Source organism: Erinaceus europaeus, chromosome 11 (genome assembly GCF_950295315.1).
Source record: "Erinaceus europaeus chromosome 11, mEriEur2.1, whole genome shotgun sequence".
Classification (NCBI taxonomy): Eukaryota; Metazoa; Chordata; class Mammalia; order Eulipotyphla; family Erinaceidae; genus Erinaceus; species Erinaceus europaeus.
The window spans coordinates 107,136,078-107,162,346 of record NC_080172.1 but is presented as its reverse complement, the minus strand read 5'-3'; the positions used below and the strand labels follow the sequence as shown (position 1 = coordinate 107,162,346).

Genomic DNA, 26,269 nt, shown 5'->3' with positions numbered 1-26,269 from the left:
TGTTTTGTTATATGTTTTACCAGAGCACTGCTCAACTCTGGTTTATGGTGGTGCCAGGGACTAAATTTGTGAGCTGGAAACCTCTGATATTAAAGTCTTTTTGAATAACTATATGTTGTCTACCAAACTTACTGTGCATTCCTATCAACAATACCAACTAAGACTTACTGAAATTTGGTATATTTCAATTCTAAATGCATTTATTTCATTCACCTGTTGATTTCTAAGTGTGTAGATCATTCCAAATTTGAAAGCAGTGTATATTTATAGAATGAATACCTTTAAAGCTTGTGTGTTCAAGTGTTTTAATGATCTATGCCTATCTTAGTGCTTGCTCTCCATTTTGGCGAGATCAGGCATGTTCAGGGTGGTATAGCCGTAGACCTGTTTTCCATTCTGTAGGAGTAGCAGCTATGAAATCATTCAGAAAAATTGAGTGAGAGAAATTTTCAGAGGAAAAAGCAGAAACATAATCAATGAAATAGAGTTGAGATATAAATAATGTATAAGAATAATATCATTTATCAATGAGGAGAATAAACATTACATAAGAGAGTGTGTAGAAAACTGCATTACTAAATGGAAAAAAATAAAGTAGGAGTTCTATCTTATATGTGAAAAAGGTGGACTCCAAATGGATTAAATACTACACAGAAAAACTAACAACAATAACAAAGAGTATCGATTACTTAATGATAGAAAGGCAAGGAAACAGGACTGGGTGGTGGCACACTAGGTTAAGCACACATGGTACTAAGCACAAGGATTTGGATTCGAGCCCCTGCTCTGCACCTACAGCATGGATGCTTCACAAGCAGTGAAATAAAATAAAGTTCAATCAAATAAAGTAGAAAAATAGCCACCAGGAATGATGGATTCATAGTGTAGTACTGGCACCAAGCCCCAGCAATAATCCTGGATGCAAAAAAAAAAAAAAAGGCAAGGAAAGATTTCTTAAACAAGACCCAGAACACATAAATGATACAGCAAAAAGAAACTGGATGTCACTATATTGAAATTAAGGATTTGTTTTAACTGAGGATGTAAAACATACCTTCACAGATTAGACTAGAGAAAGAATTTATAGCAAATAAAACCAGCAAGGATTTTACACCTTGACATCAAGAAAAATATAGAAAATTCAGGGAATGAAATCACGGCAGGGCGTGTGCTATTTCCTCATCTATCAAAAAAACTTTACAAAAGGAAAATCATAGAAATGAGTTACTAAGATAATGTACCCACATCAAGAAGCAGTGAAATCTTGCACTTGTGTTAATAACGCCCATTAAATTATTCATTCTACAAGCACAGAGACTATGATGAATATGAAACTCAGTTCCCCTCATACACAAAATCTGTTGATTGACTGACTAGATTAATTTTTATATGAAGTCATAGGCTACCACCTGAACTAGGAGAATATTTGCTCTAAAGGAACATAATGACCTTTAACAGAAATACAGTATCTATGTATATTTTGTCTTATTTTTCTCCTAAAAGGGTCCTGTGGGTTCACCTGGAGAAGCTGGGATGACTGGAAGCATTGGTGAGAAGGTAACTGCTTCCATTATTGGGCTAATAATCAGTCATTTATCCTGAGCTTATAGGAGAGACATTTATGTGATCGTTTCTAATTAGAAATCACTTATATCCTTCTGGACCAAATGAATTAAATGAGGTAATTATGAAGTGAAATAAGGAAAAAGTGAAAGACAGACACAGGGTGGTTCATGCTTATGTATAAAGTGCCAAACTCTCACTCTGCCCTCCTTATCCTAGGGTCTTGCTGATCATTATTAAATCAACAGAAGAGAGAGAGAGAGACCCCATTTGGTAACAAGGCCAACAGGTGTGGTTCTATTTTCAGGTTTTATAATTCTTGAGTATTCATATGTGCTGGGTATGAAAAAAAGAAATAGGGGATGCTAAGAAGAGAATAAAATTAAGAATACAAAGAAGAAGAAATAGGCAGAGAAGTGAGCAATTGAACTAGCATTTAGTGAGTACCTATATAATGCATCTTGAGTTCTATAAGATCCATTTTATTTAATATATAATCATATTACATATGTTTATTATATTATATAAACATAATATATAGTTCTCTAACTCTACCTGTGGCTATGACACCCCAGGGTATGAATTGTTGCAATAGATTCAGAGTAGAAGTCAGGTGACCTAGACCAAATGAAAAGCAGGATTGAGATTCAGATAAAATATTCTGTTGTTCTGAAAAGAAAATGTGCCAAACTGTCTCTTAGACTTTCTGAGAACTATCGTGGTCATCAGAGGCAAGAAGCATAGAACTTTAGTAGTGGTATGTGTTGCATTACACACATACATGTTTATGTGTTTGTAATTGAGTGTAAAACTATGCACTTGAGTACATATAATGTTTTAGGCCAACTGTTTTTTAACATGTTTTACTTATTTTAATATGAGAGAGAGAGAGAGAGAGAGAGAGAGAGAGAGCCCAAAGCACTATTCCACTTAGATTTATGGTGGTGTGGGGACTTTTGTGTCTCAGGCTGTAGACCACTTCTAAATTCCTAATAAAAAAGGTCACTTGTAATTTAAAACATACCATCTGTACCAGATCTCTTAAATTTATTAAAATATAGCTAATAGGATATATGTTTCTAGTTTTTAAAGGGAAGAACACTCTTGTAATACTGTCATCTAAAGAGAAAAGATGAGATTGTTGGTACCCTTTTATGACTAGAAAATATTTAAATCTTCTTTGAGTATAGGCTCTCTAAAGGAAACCATTTTGAAAGAGAAGAGTAAGTTATCACATTATTTGATCCAAGTATCAGTCAAAATCTTATTTCCACTTGGAATCTACAATGTAGTTATTTGTGGATATTCCTGGCTAGTTTGGTGGAAATTCTAATTTTCTTAAAGATTGCCTAGAAATCATTGCCTCACGAGTGATTTTCCATACTGAGTTTTGAATTTAAGGAGATACTTTTAGAAAAATAAAAGTAATTCTTCACTTGGAACCAGAAAGGGCAGTATAAAAATGGAATCTTAGAATGAACTGGTAGGCAATAAACCAAAAACTCTGTATCTTTTCCTGAAGCCTCACTTGCTCAATATAAATTGTAAGCATCACAGTCTGATGAGAATAGTGCACAAGGCTACTCTTTGTTGATATTTAAGTTGGGCCAAGATTAAAATTCCAGTGAGTTACATCTGAAATTTTTAAGTCAAACTCAATATACCTAAAATTAAACTTACCATTTTTCCACACTCAAGCATATCTGTTCCCAATTAATCTCATCTCTTTGAGAGTGAACTTCTACCTAGCTCTAGTCTTACAGAACAGGTAAAGTAAACTCATCTTGGTTCTTCCCTTTCCCTCCATCCTTTATAACCTTTTTCCAGTCTTATATTTAAAAAAAAAATTTCTGGTGTATTGCACTAAAGTAAAAGCCTATAGGGTGTGGGGAGGGTGCAGGCCCTGGAACATGATGGCAGAGGAGGACCTAGTGGGGGTTGAATTGTTATGTGGAAAACTAGGAAATGTTATGCATGTACAAACTATTGTATATTTCTGTCAACTATAGACTATTAATCCCCCAATAAAGAAATTAAAAAAACATTTTAATTGTCCATCTGAAACTACCCCATATACATATTAAATTCAGGATATCACATGTGTCTTCTCTGCCTGCCACCTCTCTGGTCCCAGTTTTACCTATTTTGTGGAAAACTGAGAAAGATAATGTGTGTGACATTCAGTAGCACAGCGGATTTCCAATCACTTCATTTCTATCGCTTTCCTGTCATGAAAGGAATTGAACACAAGGTCTCAACCATGCAAGGCAGATACTCTGTTGATGCATTACCTCCCAAGCCCAGTTCTGGGAACTTTATAATTATATTTTATTGATTTAATAATGATCAACATGTTTACTGGATAAGAGAGGTACAATTCCCACCACCAGAGACTTGCATCCCATCCCCTCCATTGGAAGCTTTCTTAATCTTTATCCCTATGAGAGTATGGATTCAAGATCATTCTGTGGTACAGAAGGTGTATTCTGTAATTATGCAACTTGGTGGCTAAAAAGTATTAAGATACAAAACAGAATAAATTGCTTAATAATCAGGAACCTAAAGGTGAGAATATAGCAGGTGATATTTGGGATCTTCATTTTGGAAAAATCTAGGATATCTATTTTAGGGCTATTCCAAGGGGCCCATGACTTTACTAACTTTTGCCTGAGCCTGACAGTTAACATGCAGCTGGACTAAAAGTATTGTCTGGGGAGGTGGTGTCATTTCTGGAAACTTTAATGTGAATCACTTTAGACCTTTAATCTCATCTGCTATAGCATGTTTGGCCATAATCATCCTCCATAATTATTGCTGTGGCTCCTAACTGTAGTAAACATTCTACATTAGATTTTGCTCATGGTCATATATGTTAATTTTTACATGCTTTGATTTTCTTTAATCATTGTATTTTTATTTCTAGGGTTTTTAAAAAATATTTATTATTTATTCCCTTCTGTTGCCCTTGTTGTTTTATTATTGTAGTTATGATTGATGTTGTCATTGTTGGATAGAACGGAGAGAAATGGAGAGAGGAGGGGAAGACAGAGAGGGGGAGAGAAAGATAGACACCTGAAGATCTACTTCACTGCTTGTGAAGCGACTCCCCTGCAGGTGGGGAGCCGGGGACTTAAGCTGGTTCTTGTGGCTTTGGGCCACCTACGCTTAACCCGCTGCACTACCGCCCGACTCCCCTAATCATTGTATTTTATGTGCCTCAAAATTACAAGTATTTCTTCTTGCAAAGCTTTATTATGTGATTCATTCTCAATTTATATCCTGTTTATTCATGATTTCTGTTTCTTCACTTAAGTAAGGTTAAGACAAAGTTTTACCCCTTGAAAAACATCTTAAAAGAATTCTAGTTGTATTAAAAGTCCAAAAACATTAGGGCAGAAGTACAAATGTTTTAAATTATTGAACATTGGGATGAGATGTGCATGCAAGGTATAATTCTGACAGAAATTTTCCCTGTCTAAGCCTTGTTCAATCATAGCTAAATAACATGCCTCATTATTTCTCTCTCCTTCTTTTTCTTGGTTTAAAAGGGAGACCGTGGAAGTCCAGGTCCAGTAGGGCCCCAGGGGGAAAAGGGTGCTATGGTAAGAACTCAGTAGTTTAAAAGATATGTTTCCAGACACAATATCCCCTTGAATGGAATTCAAGTAAATGATAAGTGCTGTCTTACAATAAATTTCTTTCTTTCAAGTTTATGTTTCATAATGCTTATCACAGTAAACAGCGTGCAAATCAGAAGACATCGTCATCGTCAAATAAGTCAAAAGTTTTAAGAGAATTAAGTTACCATAAATGTTAAAATGGATGAAAAAGAAATTTAAATCAAGACTATTCTTTTACATTTCATAGTTCATATAATACATATCATCATTGTCAATCTCCTAGGAGTTAGTGACACACACACAGTGTTACCCTTCTACTGTTTGACGGACTATATTTGTACATATGCACATTTCTTAAAGAACTCCATAAATTCTAGAAATCATATGATTTTACTAGCTATATTACTATGTTCACCCATGTATAACATAGTACAACCTACAGAAAGTTCATGACCTCTTCTCAGCAGATGATAATTATATGATCATACCTAGAAAAAAAATGTCTTTTCTAGCTAAAAACTTACTGGTTTAAAGGTACACAGGTTATGTGTAGATATTGTTTCTATTATCTGTGAACCATTTCCTGTGACCATTGTATCTTGTGTATAAGAGGAAGATCTTACAAAATTTTCATTTTTATTACATTTTATAATCTACTTGTTTGTCATCAATGAAAATAACTTGAGAGGACCTATTGGCGGTTGTATTGTTATATGGAAAACTGGGAGATGTTATGCATGTACAAACTATTGTATTAAGTGTCGAATGTAAAACATTAATTCCCCAATAAAGAAATTTTAAAAAAGAAGAAGAAAGAAAATAACTTGAAAACATAGAGTTTGTCTTTCTTAACTTTATTTTACTTTTAGGGCTATCCAGGTCACCCTGGGCTCCCAGGACCCACGGGCTTACTAGGATTACCTGTAAGTAGAGAACAGTTTTTATTTCCCTTCCAGAATAGCTTCTTAAATTTAAATCCATTAGTTCACCTATACTATGTATTATTATTTTTTTTGCAAAATAAAAAGTTTGTAAATCTCCCTAATCCGTGCATATCCCATGGTATATTGAATTTTCTCATTTCTACATGCTCTGTTTTTTATCACTAACTCCTAACAATAACCAACATGCCAGGTGTCAATATGCAGCCTGAAACAAAACAAAACAAAAAAAGCATTTAAATTTTGTTTTGAGGGGAACGGGCAGTGGCACAACAGGTTAAAAGTACACAGTACTATGTGCAAGGATCCACACAAAGATCTTAGTTCAAGCACCTGCTCCCCACCTGCACAAGCGGTGAAACAGGTTTTCACATGTCTGTCCTTCTCTCTTCCTCACTATTCCCACCTCCTCTGTCAGTTTCTCTGTCCTATTGAATAAAATGGGGTGGGGGAGAGGAAAACAATAGCCTCTAGGAAATGTGGATTCCTAGTGCAGGCACTGAGCCCTAGCGATAACCCTGGTGGCAGTTAATTACTTAGTTAATTAATTATCTTTTGAATAACCACACATAAGACAGACTCAGTAGAAAGCTTAGAAGTGACACTAATGGGAAGCCAGGCAGTAGCACAGCGGGTTAAGCACACATGGTGAGAATCACAAGGATTCTGATTCAAGCCCCCAGTGGTAAAGCAGGTCTGTGGGTATCTTTCGCTGCCCCCTCTGTCTTCCCCTCCATCTCGATCTCCCTCTATCCCATCCAGCAACGACAATAGCAATAACAATAGTAGCAATGGCAACAAATATAGCCTCCAGGAGCAGAGAATTTATAGTGCAGACACCTAGCCCCAGCAATGACCCTGGAGGCAAAAGAGAGAGAAAAGAAGTGACACCAATGGAACAAACTAATTACAAGAGTACATTAAAAGATATCTTCTCAGAAATCTGCAAATATTCTCAGTCAGATAAAATTTATTGAAATATACCTCTGTTAAATGAAAAAATTATTTTTGGTCATACTCCATTTAATCTACAGAATGATGATAGCATTTTGCCTCTAAAGAGATCATACTTACTTCTCAAAAGTTAATAGTTATTATGATCTTAAATTTAAAATTGATCAGCCTTTATGATTCCCTGAATAGACTATTCTTTCCAGAAATGGTTTGTGATATTTTTTAAGTATATATCTTTAAGATAACCCAGACTTTAATAGAGTGATACACACTTTAAATTCTAAAATTAAGGTGACTAATCAACGCTACAATTATCTGTCCTTTTTATTCATAGAAGATAATAAATAAATTTAAAATCTATAGAGGTTCATTGTTTTATCTACTTAGAGTTTTATACATTAATGAATTTTGTTTTCTAATTAAGTCTATAAGCCTTTATGGTATGAAATAACCCCCTGTAGTTGACTAGTCTTCATTCCATGTTGTCACACCTATTAGAGATATTTTGTGGCAATTTTCACATGAACTGTAAAAAAAAAAACTATTTTTATGTAATGACGTCACCATAAGTGTATAGGAAGAGGTCCAGGTGGTGCACCTGGTTGAGCACACATGTTACAATGCGCAAGGACCTGGGTTCGAGCCCCCAGCTTTCCTCACCTACAGGGGAAAGCTTTGTGAGTGGTGAAACAGAGCTGCAGGTGTCTCTCTGTCTCTTTCCCTCTCTATGTCCTCCTTCTCTCTCAATTTCTGACTGTCTCTAGCCAATAAATAAATAAAGATAATTTAAAAATTTTAAGTCTAGAATCATAGGAAAGATACCTTGCGGCAAAACTCATTGCTTGCTTCATTAAAGGACTCACACATTAGACTGACTTAGTGGATATCTCTCTCCATCACTATTCTATGTATGTTCCTTCTGACAACTTGATGAGTGAATGTTAAAAAAAAAAAAAATCTCATTTTTGTTCAGAGGTTAAACAGAAATAAAGTTAGTCAATAAGAGATATCAAGAATCAGAATTTTGGAGAAGGGAAATATGTATTTATTTAATAATCATAGCCTATTTTTCAGAAGACTAATCAGTTTAAGACTGAACACTCCCAGTGAGAAATGGATGTGATAAGAAAGGTTTTTAATAGCCAGTCTGATAACTCTTCTCTGAATTCTATAACTGATTTAAAATTTTGTCAATATGTAGGGTCACGTGGGAGAAAGAGGGCCACCTGGAAGTCAAGGTCCTAAAGGACGGAAAGTAAGTAATCTGACTGAGCAAGTAGATTGACCTGAAGAAACTGCAGCAAAAATATTGACATATGTAGAGCAATGAAAAAAAAAAGTTCAATGTCTTCTAAATTGTGCTTAGACATTGCTTTTTAAATTATATTAGATGAACTAATATATTAATTGAAATGTGTCTCATAGTTATTTGTACTTATGAAACCATGCTTCTTTTAGTTTCACAAATTTCACCACTTTACATAGAATTATCCCCCCCCCCCTTTCATTCCAGTCTCATGCTTTCGGGAACGTTCAAATGTAGAGACATTTAAATAAGCTATTTTTCTACTCACGAGAGACTTACATAACAGGAAATAGTAGTATCATGACACAATAAGAGCAATAGGTACTAGAATGAGGGGGGCTGGGAAAATAGTATAATGGTTATGTAAAAACACTTTCATACTTGAGACTCCAAAGGTTCTAGGTTCAAACCCCAGCATCATCATAAACCAGAGGTGAGCAGCATTCTGGCTAAAAAGAAAAGAAAAAAAAAAAGAAAAGAAAATATAATGAATGAAGATTCAAAGGATGACTATGAGCTTAAAATTGCAAATCAGAGGTGAACTAGTTATTTTAAAAATTATATATAATAAATTAAAATTCAACTCTTAAAAAATCAAGAAAACGAAACTCTAAGAGTTTAAGTGTATGACTTGTAAACATAGAGAAATGATATTTAGTATATCTGACTCCAAGGCTTATACAATACTGCATAAAATATTAAGGAATATTTTTCATTGGTTTGACTCTACGAGATTTAATAGGTCATTTTTACCCTAACGTTTAGAGCTAGTGAAGAAAATGTTTAAACGCCTGACCTTCAACTAACAAAACAAAAACAGAAAACAGACATTTTCTACTTGGTGCCTGAGAGAAAAGTGTTAGAAATACCCAGTTTGAGGAGTTGGGCGGTAGTGCAGCGGGTTAAGCACAGGTGGTGCAAGCGCAAGGACTGGTGTAAGGATCCAGGTTCGAGTCCCTGGCTCCCCCCACCTGCAGGGGAGTCACTTCACAGGCAGTGAAGCAGATCTGCAGATGTCTGTCTTTCTCTCCCCCTCTCTGTCTTCCCCTCCTCTCTCCATTTCTCTCTGTCCTATCCAACAACAAAGACATCAGCAACCACAATAAGAACCACAACAATAAAACAAGGGCAACAAAAGGGAGTAAATAAATAAATAAATATTAAAAATTAATTTAAATAAATAAACGCCCAGTTTGAAACAAACTTTGATTTTCATTTTAGATGAAGAAACCATTTTTTCTTTAGGTGTATTGCTTTTTTCTTTTATTTTTAACAAATTTATTTATTTAGTTTTTGATGAAAGAGAGATACACAGGGAAAGATACAGAGAGACCAGAACACGGCTCAGCTGTAGTTTTCCGGTGGTGCTGGGGATTGAATCTGAGACCTCAGAGCCTCAGGTAGGAAAGCCTTTTGCATAATTGTTATGCTATATCCCCAGCCAAGTTGTATTAGTTTCATTAAAAACTATTTTTCCTTAATAGTTTGTAAATTTATAGTCTGTAAATAATCCTGATGGTCATAGCCTATTTTAGCCAAAACATACTTTAAAATAATAAAAACTTTAAAAATGATTATGGGGGCAGGAGATAGTTCACCTGGTAGAGCATGTACTTTACCAAACAAGAAGCCATGAGTTCGAACCTTAGTACCACATGAAATACCACATCACTGGGGGAAATGCCAGATAGTGGAGCAGTGCCTTGCTGTCTCTCCCTCTCTGTGTCTCTCTTTCTTTCTCTAAAAACCATGAAAGTCACGACTAAAGCAGTGGGATTCATCATACCTGTGTAAGACTCCACCACCACACACATACACACACACACACACACACACACACACACACACACACAGTCAGATTAAAAATGGTGGCAGATTATCTGTCCCTAAACTGTTACTTAATGGTCCGTATTCCACCAGCATCTAGTACCTATCAAGTGTTATTGTATTTATCTATCTGTATGTTAGTCTTAGTAGAAAAGTCAGCCAGCTTTATCACAGGTGAGAGGAGGAGAGAAAGAGGGAGAAAGAAAGAGAGAGAACACATACTCCTGGTATTTTTTAATTAATTCAATGATAATTGTATTAATTATACACAAAGAAGCTATGCACTTCAGCTGGGTCTCTCCTTGAACCACACATGCTATCTCAGAAGTCATATGGAAATGATACTTGCTCTGCAGTCTTTCTAACTTCCCCAAGATTCCTAGATAATTTTTTTTTTTGCTGGTTTGTCGCTTTTTCTCCTAGTTTCACCTTTCAAGTGCCCATCTTCCTCTTCTCCTCCAAATATATTTTACTGATTTACTTGGTGAATGGTTTCTTGTAATTATGTAAAGTCACGGTATACTGTCTAAACAAGGAAAGCTTGTTTAGAAATAAAGCCTTTATTCAGGACACAAATAATGACTTCCTTTTATTTTTCCTTCAGTTTCATCCACATGGTAGTAAAAACTATGATGTCATTTTTCTTATAGCTTGCTGACTCAACCTCCCGTCATCCTGCTGAGTACAGAATTTATGTTTTTTTAGGTTAGTTACAAAGAAACACAGCTCTAAGATTTTTGCTTCAGCATTCCTTGTACTTTCTCTAACTTTGTTCAAGTTCTCTTTTTTAAAAAATTTGTATTTATAAAAAAGGAAACACTGACAAAACCGTAGGATAAGAGGGATACAACTCCACACAATTCCCACCATCAGAACTCTGTATCCTAGCCCCTCCCCTGGTAGCTTTCCTGTTCTTTATCCCTCTGGGAGTATGGACCAAGGGTCATTATGGGGTGCAGAAGGTGGAAGGTCTGGCTTCTGTAATTGCTTCCCCGCTGAAAATGGGCATTGGCAGGTTAACCCATACTCCCAGCCTGTCTCTCTCTTTCCCTAGTGGGGCAGAGGTCTGGGGAAGCAGGGCTCCAGGACTCCAGAAACTCTTTTACATTGCTGGTAGGAATGTAAACTGGTTCAGTCCCTGTAGAGGGCAGTCTAAAGAACTCTCAGAAGTTTAGAAATGGAGTTACACATTGGTGGGGTCGTCTGCCCAAGGAAATCCAGTTGGCATCATGGTAGCATCTGAAACCTAGTGGCTAAAAAAAGAGTTAATGTATGAAGCCAAACAAATTGTTGCCTAACCATGAACTAAAGGCAGATGAAATATTGCAGATGAAATTTGGAGTCTCTGTTTTGAATAGCTGGTAGTCCTGTTTTAGTTATATTCCAAAGGTCCCATTACTATATTAGTTTTTTCCTGAGCCCAATATCTAATATACAGGTGGACCCAATTTCTTATCTGGGGAGATGATGTCATGGCTGGGAAAAGGGCTAGAAAATTTCCTTTTTTAAAATAACTCATTTCAGTAAGCATCATTAGGATTGTTGCTTGGCAACAATGGTATCCTACATATCTCATCCAAAAAACTGAATGTAGAACTTCCAACAAAAACATTTTTTGGAGATCAGCATCAATTGATCACTAAACCAAAATAGCAGCAAGACAGAAGAATATTATGGACTATAATCTCTGCTAAAAATAGATGCAGAAAACTTCGTAGAAAGCATCATGCACATGGCCAAGTAGGATTCATTTCAGGGATAAAAGGATGGTTCAATATATGCAAATTCATACTACAATATGCCAGGTCAACAAAAGGAAAGATAAAAATCACATGATTATATTTGTGGACAGAACTTGCAGTCTACATGTTACTTGTTTTCTGTAGTGTCTTAAAATGTCAACCATTCACAAATGACCCCATCCAAAAGTGGAGGGAGGAAATGAATAGAACACTCACCAAAAAGAAGATCCAACAGACATGTGAATAAAGCCAAAGGTTATCAGAAAAATGCAAATAAAGACAACAGCGAGGACTCACTTCACTCCTGTGAGCATGTTGCACATCAGAAAGGACAGGAACAACAAATGTTGGAAAGGTTGTAGGGATAAAGAAACTCTTTTACATTGCTGGTAGGAATGTAAATTGGTTCAGTACCTGTAGAGGGCAGGCTAAAGAACTCTCAGAACGTTAGAAATGGAGCTACTCTGTGGCCCAGCAATTCCTCTCCTGGGTATATATCCCAAGGAATCAAACACACTTGTCCAAAAATATTTACATATACCTATATTCATAATAGCACTGTTTGCAATAGCTCAAACTTGGAAGCAACCTAGATTTCCAACAATAGCTGAGTGACTAAGAAAGTTTGGGTATATATACACACAATGGAATACTACTCAGTTATTAAAAATGGTGAATTCACCTTCTTCACCTCATCTTGAATGGAATTTGAAGGAGTAATGTTAAGTGAGATAAGCCAGAAAGAGAAGGATGAATATGGGATAATTTCATTCACAGAAGCTGAGAAACGAGAACAGAAAGGGGAAACACAAAGTAAGACTTGCACTACATTTGGTGTATTATGTGAAAGCAAAGGACTCTGAGAGGGAGGGGAGCAAGAAGGTTGGGAAGGGAGCTTGGCATCCTGGTGAATGAAGACTAAGGCTGGGGTGAGAGCATTTTGCAGACACCTATCATGATGAGATGGGAAATTCTATCCAGGTATAAACAACTATACTGTAAACCAAAGGGTTCCCCCCATAAGAAATTTAAAAATTACCAAAAAAAAAAAAAAAAAGTTAACCAGTCACTTCTCTTCCTACTTTTTCTTCTACCTTGTATTACTAACACACTTCAAAATTTTATGAAGTGTTTTATTGCAGGATGGAATGAAAGTAAAAAAACAAGCTTTAAAAGTGCTGCCTGCGTGTATTTTCTAAAAAAGTAAAGACTGTCGTTCTAAAACATAAAACTGTAAAAGACCGACTCTTCTTGGATGGTTGCTTGCTGAGTAAACTATAAGGCGAATTAAACACTCAAGGAACAAAATCTATAGTATAGCCACCTCGACAGCTAAACCAAGTGCTTTGTTGTTGTTGTTGTTGTTGTTATCTGATTTACTGTTTGATATAAAACTCTGAAGATAGCGGCTTGATCCTCTTCTTCAAATAGCTTCAGCTGTCTCCACAGCTGTATCCTTTCTGTGGTCATGGCACAGAAACAAGCAAGTTTGCCAACTTAAGAAGAGCATGGTGTTTTCAGTTACAAGGATGTGTAAAAGTAAACAAAGGCACATTTCATGTTAACGAAGAAATTTTTTTTTTCATCTCTAGGGACCAAGAGGACTAGATGGACTTCCAGGGGAACGAGGTATACAAGGTGTCAAGGTACATCATTGATTTTTTTATTACATGGTTAAGTTTTATTGAGCTCATATGTCCTAGTTGTCTAAAATGTGTATAACTGCTTACAATATAAGGCTCTAAAATTTCTCTTTGCCTAAGTGTGAATCATAAACAAAGTTTTACTGCATGTATTCACAGAAACATTTCCTTTTTAATGATGATTATATTCTTGATGTCTTGTTTTCTGTATATATGCTAAGATGAGTATGACCATAGTGGATATACTTATTAACTCACCTTATATTGATATTCTCTAAGGGCGAAAAAGGAGATCAAGGAAAAAGAGGTCCTTCTGGTCTTACTGTAAGTAATAAAACATTTACTCTAAATATAAATATTCAAATTCTTTTCTGCCTCCCTTGGCGTGGGATTAACATCTGGAGAGGGAACAACTTGATATAATCATTTTTCTTTCTTATGTAGGGAAAGACTGGAAGCCCTGGAGAGAGGGGAGCCCAAGGAAAATCAGTAAGTAATTATGAAGAAGCTGTGAACATTTTTTATGCACATTCTTCTGTAGCCCAATATTTTTGTTCTATTTCAGTTGCTAGGACTGCTTCACTTGGACATATTGCTTACTGTCTTAGGGCCTCCTTTATACTTGCTGAAAACTGCTCATGGTACCTGTCACATGTACCTCATCTTATGTATGATAAATTAGATATTAATATTATTAAATTCTTTATATCTCCCTACTAGAAAAAGTCCTCTCAGAAATATACTACTTTTTCTTGAGTTGTAACAAATTCTTTGGTAATTATCCCTGGGTGTGAAGGGATGTTTCATAAAAGACAAAAATAAGCGTACATGTATGTGTGCCCTGTTTCATGTACTATCATGTGTAATGTAGATAATTTTGAATACATAAGGTTAAACACATGGGGATTTTTTATCTTTTCATTTGTGACAATTTTTGATGGTGACATTTTGATATATTATATACACATATATCATATAAAGATATAAAAATCAAAAAATTTAAAAGATGAATCAGAAAAAGGTTGGAAATTTTTTTTTTTTTTTTAGCTGTTGTGGTAATTGTCACTACCTTCTCTGCATTTACTTATTCCTCTTTGAAATCTGCTGCCCCCTGCCTGTTACTTCCCATGATAGCATATGTTTGAACAAGGTCAAACCTAAAATAGACTCAAAAGAGAAAAATGACTATATACTGGGAAAGAATTTATGTATGATTTGTAATATTAATTAAAACCTCCCCTCCACCAAAATTCTTCGAGTATTAATAGTCATCACCTGGGTTTTGATGATAATCTATAATAGCATCTCTGTAGATTCTTTCCACTTTACTACAATGTGAATCAAAACAGTATTGCAGGATAAATCACCTTGGAGCCCATCCTTTTTCTTAGGTCAGAAAAATCAGGCCAAGAGAAATAAAAATACATTCTTGTGCATTGTTGACACTGAGTGGGGTTTCACCTGAACTTTCTCTCTATAAATGTGATGTTTGACATTCGACTGTCAGTTAAGATGTGGGAGTGATTTTTACAGTCATAGCTTGTGGCAGGCAGTTTTCTTTCTATTATTATCATTATTATTATATTTTATTTACTTATTGGATAGAAACAGCTAGAAGTCGAGAAGAAGGGGGAGGTAGAGAGGGAAAGAGACAGAGAGACACCTACAGCACTGCTTCACCACCTGTAAAGTTTTCCCCCTACAGGTGGAGGCCAGGGACTTGAACTTGAGTCCTTGTGCACTGTGCCATGTATGCTCAATTGGGTGTACCACCACCTGGCCCCAGCATCTTTCTTAAACGACCTGATGAGTAAAGTTACCTTAGTTGATAATACTGGTTGGACATCAAGGCATATGGGTCTGTACAAACTGCTAAGGTTTACTTAGCTCTCTAGTTTCATTTCCTCACCTTTCTTGATTGGACTAAAATATATCCTTGAGATCTTGGGGAATCTCAGATGAATTAATGTGAGAAACCAGACAGTAGATAGGGCATATGGTAGGAGACACACTTTAGCATGAGCAAGGACATGAATCCTTCTCTCTTTCTCCCACTATGTTTCTTCTTTTTTTTTTATTTGTAAAATGGAAATATTGACAAGGCTGTAGGATAAGAGGGGTACATTTCCACACAATGCCCAGCCCCAGAACTCTGCATTTAATCCCCTCCCCTGATAGCTCTCCTATTCTTTATCCCTCTGGGATCATGGATCCAGGATCATTATGGGGTACAGAAGGTTGAAGGTCTGGCTTCTGTAATTGCTTCCCCGCTGAACATGGGCATTGGCAGGTTGATCCATACTCCCAGCTTGTCTGTTTCTTTCTTTAGTGGGGCAGGGGTCTGGGGAGGCAGGGCCCCAGGACACATGGTGGGGTCGTCTGCCCAGGGAAGTCAGGTTGGCATCATGGTAGCATCTGGAACCTGGTGGCTGAAAAGGAGTTAAGATATAAAGCTCTCCATTCCTATCTGAAATGAAAATGAAGGGAAAAAAAGATAGATTTGTTTATTTATATTGTGGTCCTGGCACCCTGTGCATGAAACCACTACCCAGAGCCAATCTTTTTATTCTTTACTTTTAAAGAGAGTGAGGGAGTCAAAGAGACAGGATACTGTACAGAACCATCCAGATCCATGGGCTTCCCTTGTGCCACCCATGATGTTCTCCTTTAGTGCCAGAGCCCAAATCCAGGGCCTAGCAAAAGGTGATTTACAAGACAGTTGTTGTCACATGGGTACAGTTTCTCATCTTTCCTCTCTAGGGTCTGCAGACTATCCCTATCACCAACCTAGGTTCACCTTCAGCATAGTGTACTGCAGCCCCCATGCCCTCCCAAACCTGACCCTCACCCAACCCCAGAACATATCTCTTTTTCTCTTTTTTTAATGTTATTAGTGACTAAATATTGATTTACAAAATTATAAGGTAACAGGGTTATAATTCTTCACCATTCCCACCACCAGAGTTCTGTATCTCCATTTCCTCCATTGGAAGCTACAATTATTCTCCCAATGTCACAAATATGGGTTAACTATTTTATATATATATATATATTTGCCCGGTTTTTTCTATGGTCCTGCCCACTCTTCCTTCCAAGTCATAGCCACACCTATTATCACTTCGGAATGTCATTCCTCTTTCCTCTCCTGGTCCTGACGGAGTTAGAGTTCAGACCTCTCTAGTCATCTTCTATCATTTCTTCTCCTCTGGGAGTATTGACCAAATTCTTTATGGGGTGCAGAAGGTGGGAGTTCTGTCTTCTATAATTGTTTCTCCACTGGACATGGGCATTGGCAGGTCGATTTATACCTCTGACCTGTTTTTTTTTTTTATAAATGTTTAAAAATTTTTATTATCTTTTTTTACTGGATAGAAACAGCCAGATACTGGGAGGGAAGTGGGAGATAAAGTGGGAGAAAGACAGAGAGACACCTGCAGCACTGCTTCACCACTCGTGAAGCTTTCCTCCTGCAGATGGAAACCGGGGGCTTGAACCTGAGTTCTTGCACATTGCAACATGGGCACTCAACCAGGTGTACCACCAACCCCAGCCCCCAGCCTGTTTCTGTCTTTCCCTGATGGACAGGGGTCTGGAAAAGTGAGGCTCCTGGACACATCTTCTGCCCAGGGAAGTCAGGATGGAGTCATGATAACATCTGCAACTTAGTAGCTGAAAGGCAGTAAGATATAAAGCAGGGGAAAATGATTAACGAACAAAGTACCTCTTTAAATTTGATGAACTTTGTGAAATAAGCAAGAAAAAAATGAATAAACCTTCTGTGATTCCACTTATAGGGTGTACCAAGAATACTAATCCATAGAGAATAGAGACAGAAAATAGAAGAGTGATTGCAAATGGAAGAAGAAAGTGAGATAGGAAGTTTTTTAAGTAGATAGAGGATGATGGTGGTAGCAAAATAATGTGAAATGTACTTAATGCCACAGAATTGTACTCTTACAAATCATTAGTGTATTATATAGTGTATTATGTTTATATTACCACAAGGAAAAAAAGATAGATTTACGGTAGATAGAAGAGCCAGTTGGATGGGAGAGATAGCATAAGTGTTATACAAAATGTACTCCCAAACCTGAAGCTTCCAGGTCCCAGGTTTAATCCCCTGCAAAACCATAAACCAGAGATGATCAATGCTCTGATTTAAAAAAAAAAAAGTTAGTTGAGACGATTGAGGTAAGTAAATTGATAAAAATATTATTAAACATGACAATTTCTTCAAATTTTGCCTTTGTTTGTCAGGGATTACAAGGACCCCCTGGCAGTACAGGAGACAGGGGAGTTGCAGGAGAACCAGTAAGTTTATTATTATTCTGTTCTCATTTAAATTTCTATAAGGTACAATCATCTGCTTGTTATTATAGCCTGCTGTGGTATGGCTGATACACTCCAGAAAGCATTAATCATAAGGACACCATATGCACAACGATGTACTGTGACTACAGTTGTTGACTGGCTATGGAAGAAGAACAAACGCTAGAAGAAGAAGTGCCTTCTTGTTTTTACATAGTCAACTTTGTTCCTGTTTTTTTGGAACTGTTAAATTTTCACATATTTCCATTTTTAACAAAGATACCTCTGTTTCATTGAATCTCAGAAATTTTCTTTCTGAATAGCTTGCTGTTCATACAGTAATTATTACATTGCTACACAATCACACTTATGAACCCACTGTATAATAAAAGCCCATTGAGAGAAGTCAGACTCTACAGCTTATGGGGCAAAATGTACAAACATGACAGAAATGCTGTTATAGCAAGGATTCAGCAACTTACATCACAACTTTATAAATGTGATTCAGCTACAGAGTTTCCATGGAAAAATGAATTATGAAAAAGGAAAGAATGTCACACCTACTTTCCTACTGCCAATGAAATCATTCTTCTGCTTAGTGATATCAGATATAATATGCTATAGCATGCTTATAAGATTTACTGTACAATGTAACCTTTCAAAGTGTTGAACTGATCCTGTAAATCAGTTGACACAAAAATCTGCAGATGACCTTTGCTTAATCCATTTAACTAGTAGCAAGTGGAAAATTTTAACACTCAGCGAAATAGTCTTACTAGTCTGTTCATTTCTTCCTTTCCATATTTAACCTAGAGTGTGACCTCTCCCAGTAATACGTAATGATTTGACTGACTGCATGTATAACTCTTTCCAAAGAAATAATATTGTACATGGTACTGATTTCATTAATGATGTCCTTTTTGGTTTTCTCCCTATTTGATATCGCTTCGCCAGTCATCCCAATTCTAATATTTGCTGACTCAAAAACAAAGCAGCTCTCTTTAGCACTATAACTTAAATATTTCTTTTTTCTAAAAGATTCTAGCTCAGAATTTAACTCAGAAATTATTGTTTTCCTTTGTAGTTCTCTATCATATAATGTCTGATATATCTATGTAGTCCATGGTTTACAAAATGAACAGGCAAAAAAAAAAAAAAAACTTACGTGCTCAGAGTCAAAATCACTCAGCTAGTGATTGCAATGTGAAATTTTTTAAGATTTTATTTTATTTTTATTTTATTTTATTATGTATGAGAGACCAGAGCATTATTCAACTCTGACATATGCTGTGCTGAAGATCACAGATGGAGCCAGATGCATGCTAGGCCTGTACTCCTATTACTGACCTAGCTCCTGGCCTCAGCTAGTAATACTAAATGGATAGAAGTGAAATTAAAAAAGAAAAAGAAAAAAATAGTTTTATTATATATAACATACTTAGTTTATAAGTATGTCATTAGAGGTTTGAAAACAGAAGAGACAGAATCTTAGGCTTTACACACACAAAAAAAAATTTCTAATTATAGCCGAAATGATTAAGTGGCTTACCACCTGAAAATTGACATTCACATCTCATGGTCAGTTGAGAAGTAAATGAATTTACAGTGAATATAATTGATTTTGCTCCAAATGTTTGAGCTGCTAGACCACCTCATAGGAGAGATCATGAGAGAGGGCCCGGGTGGTGGTACACCTGGTTGAACACACATGTTACAACACACAAGGACCCAGGTTCAAGCTCCTGGTCCCCACCTGCAGAGGGAAAGCTTTTCTTTTCTTTTTTTCTTTTGTTTATTTTTTTTTTAATTTAAGGAAGGAGACATTACCAAAACCATAGGATAAGAGAGGTATAATTCCACACAATGCCCACCACCCGATCTCCATATCCCATCCCCTCCCCTGATAGCTTTCCCATTCTCTGTTTCTCTGGGAGTATGGACCCAAGGTCATTGTGGGATGCAGAAAGTAGAAGGTCTGGCTTCTGTAATTGCTTCCCCGCTGAACATGGGCGTTGACTGGTTGATCCATACTCCCAGTCTGCCTCTCTAGGGAAAGCTTTTCAAGTGGTGAAGCAGAGCTTTTTCCCCTCTAAATCCCCCTTCCCTCTTTAACCAATAAATAAAATAAGGACAATAAAAAAAAAGAAAATGGGAGAAGTATGTTGGAAAAATGAAGAGCGCAAAAAAGATATTGAAATATTTATATTTTGAGAGTAATAAAAGTTTTTGCCTGTAATACCTGTCTCTTTTTTCTATAGACAGGATTCAAAACTGGTTTGCTCATTTTTGATATAAGTAATGGGGTTTGAATAGCTTATCATTTATTGATGCAATAAGCAGATGTTATGAAGAACTTGCACTGAAGCATGGTAATGAGCATGCAGTTTTCACCCCAATGATAGAAGTACATATACATAAATAATCAGAGATAAATTGTTACAAATTCAGATACATCCAGTAAAATATAGGAAATCCATTTTAAGAGGACATCTAACAGAAATAGTCATGATCTAGAATTGAGAAAACTTTCATGAGGAGGAACATTAGAACTGTGATATGAAATATGAACATAACTAGCTTAGCTGGGGAAATTTCAGGAAGAAATTGTGAGTTAGGAGGAAGACAAACATTACTTATCTGAAGATAGAAAAGTAGGACAATATGACTGTGGCACAAAGGTCATTTGGAAAGTAAATGCAAGGGGCTGGGAGGTGGGTGGCACACCCAGTTAAGCACACATAGTAATAAGCACAAGGACCCAAGCAAGGATCCAGGTTCAAGCCCCCAGCTACCCACCTGCTGATGGGACACTTCACAAGTGGCAAAGCAGGTCTGAAGGTGTTTATCTTTCTCCCTCCCTCTCTGTCTCCCCCTCCTCTCTCAATTTCTCTCTGTCCTATCAAGTAAAATGACCACTAGGAGCAGTGGATTTGTAGAGCTGGCACTGATCCCCAGAAATAACCCTGGAAGCAAAAAAAAAAAAAAAAAAGTATCCTAGGGCAGGGTTAGTTAGCATAACGGTTATGCAAAGAGACTCTCAAGCCTGAAATTCCAAAACCCCAGGTTCAATCTCTCCTACTACCATAAATCAGAGCTGAGCAGTGCTCTGGTTAAAAAAAAAAAAAAAAAAAAAAGTGGGGCTGGGTGGTAAGGACCCAGGTTTAAGCCCCTGATCCCCACCTACAGGGAGAAAGCTTCATGAGTGGTGAAGCAGTGCTGCAGGTGTCTATCTTTCTCCCTATCACCCCCTTCCTTCTCAATTTCTGGCTGTCTTTATGAAAGAAAGTCCCTTTCTCAAGGATTTATATTTTTATTCTAGGAATAAAGGGATATCACTGAAGAATTAAAGATAGTGTATATTTGTAAATATCACTCAGACCATAAGACAGTGATCAAATTGGAAGTTACAAAAAATGAATAGGAATTCTTTTGCAGTAATCCCTATGGGAGATGGTAAAACCTTCTTGGTTAGCAAGTGGTTAAATATAAAAAAAATAATTAAACAATAGAAAATGGATATACTATGTGAAGTATGAGTCTTTGAAAATAATGTATTAGTGACTTACGAACGGTTTACAAATCATAAGACTGCAGGTTATAGTTTCACACCACACCCACCACTACACTTCTGTGCCCCCTCAGCTAATAACTATCATAGTTCTCACAGGCTTTGAGACAATTCATGAATTAAGCAAAGAGGTGACAGACAGCTACCCGATGATTCTGCTCACATGTGGATTATGGCTAATTAAAGCATATGAACTTGCAGTGAAGTATGATTCTTAAGTTTCTCTCTTGAATGTGTGAAAAGATAGTGTCACTGACTGACTGTAAATAACAGATAAAAAGTTTGAGAATAAGGAATTATATACTCAGTTTAGCTATGTTGGATTGGATAATGAACGTGGAGCAGAGGAATGTATTCAAGTTGAAACTATTTTAGTCATTGTCCTAGGGGTGGCTCTAGGAGTGACATAAAATAACTCAACAAAATATAAAACTGATACTTAAGGAAATTATTTAGGACTAGTAAGAAAGCTCATCAAGGGAGGGTACCTGCAGGTAAAGCATTGGACTCTCAAACATGAGGTCCGGAGTTCAGTCTCCGACAACACATGTACCAGAGTGATGTCTGGTTCTTTCTCTCATTATGTCTTTCTCATTAATAAATAAATAAGATCTTAAAAAAAAAAAACCAAGGGGGCCAGGTGGTGACACACCTGGTTGAGCACACATGCTGTGATAAACAAGGAACCAGGTTCCAGCCCTCACTCCCCACCTGCAGGGGGAAAGTTTTAGGAGTAGTGAAGCAAGGTTGCAGGTGTCTCTCTGTCTTTCTGTTTCTCTCCCTCTCTGTCTGTCTGGCTCCTCCTTGCCTCTCAATTTCTGACTGTATCTATCCAATAAGATAAAAAATTTTTTTAATAACCCTGTTGGGGCTTTACCAAAGCCTAAGGAGCCTGCAGAAAGAAAAACTCCCAACTCTAGCCTCTCTAATCTTTGACATGAGGATATAGTAATATTCAACTCACACTGATATAAAAGACTAATACCTAATCTAATAAAAGACTGGTACCTAATCATAGAAATATAAAGTACATAAATATAAAAAAAAAGGAAAGGAAAAAAAGCTGAAGCATAACTTCAAAAGTATAATACAAGGGTAAAGGTATTCTCATTAGCAGGTTGACTGCCTATTCTTTTTTTCTTTTTTTCTTTTGGTTTTTTATTTATCCCGTTTTGTTGCCCATGTTTTTTTTTAATTATTGTTGTTATTATTGATGTTGTTGTTGGATAGGACAGAGAGAAATGGAGAGAGATGGGGAAGACAGAGAGGAGGAGAGAAAGATAGACACCTGCAGACCTGCTTCACTGCCTGTGAAGCGACTCCCTGCACATGGGGAGCCGGGGACTCAAACCCGGATCTTTACGCCAGTCCTTGTGCTTTGCGCCACCTGCGCTTAACCCGCTGCACTGCTGCCCAACTCCCTTGACTGACTATTGTCAATAATGTTTGTTAAAATTATACTATTCAGTATTAAAGTAGTCCAGATTCCCGAGGTTAGGGCTGTAGTACAGCGGGTTAAGTGCACGTGGCGTGAAACTCAAGGACTGGTGTAAGGATCCTAGTTTGAGCCCCCCAGCTCCCCACCTGTAGGGGAGTCACTTCACAACTGGTGAAGCAGGTGTGCAGGTGTCTGTCTTTCTCTCCTCTTTGTCTTCCCCTCCTCTCTCCATTTCTCTCTTTCCTAGCCAACAACAATGACAGCAAGGACAACAATAATATTAACCACAACAATGATAAACAACAAGGGCAACAAAAAGGAAAATAAGTAAATAAAATACTTAAAAGAAAAAAAATATTCCCATAAAGATCCCAATATCCATTTTGTTTCACTTTAATGATTACCTAGTGTAAAGACTGATATATCTATTCATATGAAACAGAAATTGTTCAACAGAACTCACTCCCTGTCACATCAGGACCTGAGGGATGGTTCAAGCTGCTCAAGCACCAACCTACAGGCCACAGGTCTCAAGTGCAGACCCGACATCACCCCAAGCCAGAGTCGAGCAATTCTCAGGTTTTCTTACTCCTATTTGCCTCTCTCTTAATGAATAAATCTTTTCTTTTTCTTACATACAGCATGATCTCAAGCAAACATGGACACATTTGTATGCCATCAGAGACAACAGATTTACCTTATACTCAGCCTTAAAAATGGGAAAGAGAGAGGCAGACTAGGAGTATGGATCGACCAGTCAATGCCCATGTTCATTGGGGAAGCAATTACAGAAGCCAGACATTCCACCTTCTGCATCCCACAATGACCTTGGGTCCATACTCCTAGAGGGTTAAAGAATAGGAAAGCTATCAAGGGAGGGGATGGGATATAGAGTTCTGGTGGTGGGAATTGTGTGGAGTTGTACCCATCTTATCCTATGGTTTTGTCAGTGTTTCCTTTTTATAAATAAAAATAAAAAATGCTATTTTGTTTGCCATATATTTGCTAAAACTATGAAATATCTCTGTGATTACCTTACCCTTCAAAATATGATAACATTTGAAAATCCTTAGCATGGCATTTTACATTTTTGGGAAGTTGAAAGATATAAATTGAATAAATTAAGGGATCAAGGGATGAATGTTACTGTCCTTTCATTTTTCCTTTGAATGTAAGATTATCTGAATATTATTTTCAAAACATACAGGATTTGTATTATGTGTATAAACATACCATATTATTTATACAGAGAAAGCACACTGGAAAGCATGTTACTACGCATTATATTGCAGATATCATAAAGTCCAGATATAGGTACATACTCGAATTACAATAATTACAGTAAATTTTGATTCTCAGAGCTTCAATTCTACTTTAATGTAGGGGCCACGAGGACTTCAAGGTGATGCTGGGCTTCCTGGAGAAATGGGTGCTGAGGTAATTTCTTGTGACTTTTTCTTGCTTAGTTCAATATTCAATATGTGTTAGACTCCTATAAAGTTAAAGTTGATGCATGTTAGGAAGTTGATATTGTTGGTTACCTTAGCCAAGAGACCAGAGTGATGTAAGAACAAAGAGCTTTAATATTCCAGCCAGGCTGAGGCCAAATACTAAGGTGGCAGCCTTGACTAGTCTTCCACCCCCCACCTAGGTTCTACTAAGGTATATATGGCATACATGTGACACAACTCATTTTACACAGTGATTGTTTACAGTCTTACATTTGAAGCTATTCATTACCTATGTGAAGGGTGTGTGAAGGGTTTTTACAACTCTATGGCTATCTCTTATCCTGCCTCTGGGCTTTGTCTTCAGAGGTGTCTTCCTTTATCTCTCACAGTGCCTCAGGCCAAGATGTCTTCTCACCTCGCCTCAGGGGTCTGCATCTGCAGTTCGCCTTGCATTCTGAGAATTGCTCTCTCTTATTGATTTCTCTAATTGTTTGTGTAGTCTTCAGGTTGCTGGAGTCCAGGCCTTCCTAGGTTTTAATTACCAATTTACATTTATTCATTCTAGCTCAATTTCCACAATATGTTATGAAGAATAATTCTGTATTATACTTCATAATCAGAAGGCAAAGCCTAAAACGCTATCAAAAGCAGGAATGACTGTTACATCAGCCTTTCACTAGTATAATTTTCCCTTTAGCAGCTTTTTTAAATGACAAAGCAAAAATCTTAATAAAATGTCTTCATGATATTTAATGTTCCAAATTATTTAACCTCTGCAGTCCTCTTCATAATACTCCAGACTGTTGGCCTGTTTTTAATTCATAATTTTGCTCTGACTGTGTGTGAGCGTGTGTGTGTGTGTGTGTGTGTGTGTGTGTGTGTGTAAACACACACAATGTATCTTGCTTTGGATGCAAGTATGTTTGAGATACAGTTCCTGAGTCGTCTAGAAGCTTTGAACCTAGTCTATAAGACAATCATAAAATATCACTATATTGCAGTGATAAAAGGGGTTTTTAAATGACTATATAGGAGCCCAGTAATGGGCATTCAATCTCACTTGTGTGATGAGAACAATGATTTATATATGGGGGTATGAGGGAGGGAATGCTATGAGTCTTAAGGGATGAGTGGAAGTTAGCCATGTGAGAAGGACAAAGATAAGGAAATACTAAGAAAATGAGTAGCACCTGTAATCATGAGGAAGAGTGGCACTACAGATCCACCACTCCCAGCAGGCATTTTTCCTCTTTTTTTTTCCTATTTTATTTGATAGGATAGAGAGAAGTTGAGAGTTGAGGAGATAGAAAAGGAGAGAGAGACCTTCAGACCTGCTTTAGCACTCTAGAAGCATATCCCCCCCCCTTCCCCCATGTGGAGAGTAAGGGCTTGAACATGGGTCTTTGCACAGGGTCCTGTGTGCGCTCAACCAAGTGTTTGACCACCCAGCTTCCATCCAAGGCACTTTCTAAAGACTTTTTTTGAACATATATCTTACCTTTGAGTTAAAAGTCACCATCATCTTTTAATGAGGTTGTATGTAATATAGGTTTAGCCTGGGCCCCACCACACTGTAACAATACAGTCTTGTAACTGATGAAAGAATATGTAAAAGATGTCAAATAATTCTCTCCTAGGGACCTTCAGGTATGGAGGGAGAATCTGGACTGCAAGGCGAGCCAGGGGCTAAGGTAACCTTCCTAAATAATAAAGGAGAATCCGAGTTCCTTTAAGTTTGCCATACTATTGCAGATATCCACCATCATGAAAGCAGATGAAAAATGGCAAATAAAAATGGAAAGTGGGGTCTGGGTGGTGGCACCCCTGGTTGAGCACACATGTTACAATGAGCAAGGACCCAGGTTTGAGCCCCTGGACCCTACCTGCAGGGAGAAAGCTTCATGACTC

At 37.0% G+C, this 26,269-nt stretch overlaps 1 protein-coding gene across 2 annotated transcripts in view; it reads left to right on the top strand.

Moving 5' to 3' along the window:
- COL24A1 (collagen type XXIV alpha 1 chain) overlaps positions 1–26,269 on the top strand; it is a 353,825-nt gene that overhangs the window by 199,565 nt on the left and 127,991 nt on the right. For both annotated transcript variants that reach the window (XM_016191238.2, XM_060202277.1), the window contains 10 exons: positions 1,504–1,557; positions 5,112–5,165; positions 6,053–6,106; positions 8,280–8,333; positions 13,546–13,599; positions 13,876–13,920; positions 14,041–14,085; positions 17,854–17,907; positions 24,294–24,347; positions 25,999–26,052. In XM_016191238.2, the coding sequence (XP_016046724.2) occupies positions 1,504–1,557; positions 5,112–5,165; positions 6,053–6,106; positions 8,280–8,333; positions 13,546–13,599; positions 13,876–13,920; positions 14,041–14,085; positions 17,854–17,907; positions 24,294–24,347; positions 25,999–26,052 (522 nt within the window). The remainder of the gene's footprint in view (positions 1–1,503; positions 1,558–5,111; positions 5,166–6,052; positions 6,107–8,279; positions 8,334–13,545; positions 13,600–13,875; positions 13,921–14,040; positions 14,086–17,853; positions 17,908–24,293; positions 24,348–25,998; positions 26,053–26,269) is intronic.